This window comes from Emiliania huxleyi (assembly GCF_000372725.1).
Source record: "Emiliania huxleyi CCMP1516 unplaced genomic scaffold EMIHUscaffold_96, whole genome shotgun sequence".
Taxonomy (NCBI): Eukaryota; Haptophyta; order Isochrysidales; family Noelaerhabdaceae; genus Emiliania; species Emiliania huxleyi.
Window position 1 is genome coordinate 137573 of NW_005194878.1, and position 1513 is coordinate 139085.

At 65.8% G+C, this 1513-nt stretch overlaps 1 protein-coding gene across 1 annotated transcript in view; it reads right to left on the bottom strand.

The window, feature by feature from the left end:
* EMIHUDRAFT_466244 (hypothetical protein) overlaps positions 1–1321 on the bottom strand; it is a gene marked incomplete at its 5' end in the record, with an annotated part of 6887 nt that extends 5566 nt beyond the window's left edge. Inside the window, 3 exons of the mRNA XM_005756592.1 lie at positions 249–369; positions 709–870; positions 1032–1321. Coding sequence (XP_005756649.1) covers positions 249–369; positions 709–870; positions 1032–1321 — 573 coding nt within the window. The remainder of the gene's footprint in view (positions 1–248; positions 370–708; positions 871–1031) is intronic.
* Between the last annotated feature and the right edge of the window lie 192 nt (positions 1322–1513).

Consider the following 1513-nt stretch of genomic DNA (forward strand, 5'->3'; position numbering starts at 1 on the left):
CGACGAGGCTGCGGCCGGGTCGACGGCCTGCGTGCTGAATACGCCAGCCTCGGGGCGGGAAGACGGCATTGTTGCAGCGTCTCCAGAGCACCGCGTGAATACAAGAGAGGCGGAGACGGTGAATGCGGCCGAATACGATCGAATGCAGTGGAAGGCGTTGCGCTCTCGAGGGCTAGTTGGGAGACAGGAACACGTATTCTGCTTCTGGGGTCGGTGGCCTTCCTCTTCCCCCTGCGCTTGGGGGCGACCTTGGCGGTGGAGATGTCCACTGTCGGGGAGCCGTCCTCGTTGAAGAGGTACGGGTTCGGATAGCGCAGAAACTGCCGATCGGTGAGCGAGCGGATCCACAGCTTCTGCTCAGTCCACAGCCTGCATCATGAACACGCCAACGTCAGGGCGCGGGAGTACGGCCTTGCGCAGAGTCTTCAGAGCACCGCGTGAGCACGAGGGGGATACGAGCACAGCGAATGCGGACCGGAGTGCGGCCGAATGCAGCGGAGTACGTGTCCTCTCGAGCGCTGGCTGGAGTGAGACGTGAACACGTATTCCGCCTCTGGCACGGCGAGCCAGAAGATGGCGCACCCGCGCGCGAGATACGGGGAGATACGGGGAGATCTGGGGAGATCTGGGGAACATCTGCGCTTCTAAGACCGCGTGCGAGTCGTTTTTCTTTTTGCTTCTAGGACCGCGTGCGAGTCGTTTTTCGACTTGACCTCGACGAGCGCGCCGCGCAGCGTCCAGTCGTCCTCGATGGCAATCGTCCACTTCTTGGCGGCCAGCGCGTCCACCGCCCACTTGCCATCGGCGAGAGCCGCCCTCGCCTCGCCGGCGCGGACCGCGTGGAAGTCGTCGTTGCCGACGTAGCCGCACCTCGCACCGGAGATGTGGGTGAGATGTGGGGGAGATGTGGGGGAGATCTGGGGAGATATAGCCGCACCTCGCACCGGCACCGGTCGATATGGGTCGATATGGGTCGATATGGGGGAGATATGGGGGAGAGATGGGGAGATATGGGGGAGATATAGCCGCACCTCGCACCGGTCGCCGCGAGGTGCACCGCCATCGAGTAGCCGCCCACGCCGAACCGGTTCCTCTCGCTGCGCAGCTCGAGCGGCGTGCCATCCGCCAGCGCCGCCGCGCCCTCCGCGCACTCGAGCAGGCCCGTCTGCCGGAGGGGCACGCGCGCGGCGGTCGGGCCGTCGGCACACTCGACGAGCTCCCACTTCAGGTTCGTCGACGCGGAGCCGTCGCGCTGCACCTCCATGCCGCTCACGCGCACGCCGTCCGGCCGCACCGCCCGCACCATCGTGTTGTCTGGCATGCCTACCGCACCGCCCACGGGACTGAACCCACACTGGGTTCGGTACTCTGGAGGTATGGTGGGAGAACTTGTCGGGCATGCCCGCGAACACGCCCGTCGCCGCGAGGTGGAGCAGGATGCCTGTGGAGGAGGCGCAGAGGAGACGTGACCTGGCTGTCGACTCCGATCCCTGGCCTATCATCGCCGCCGAGT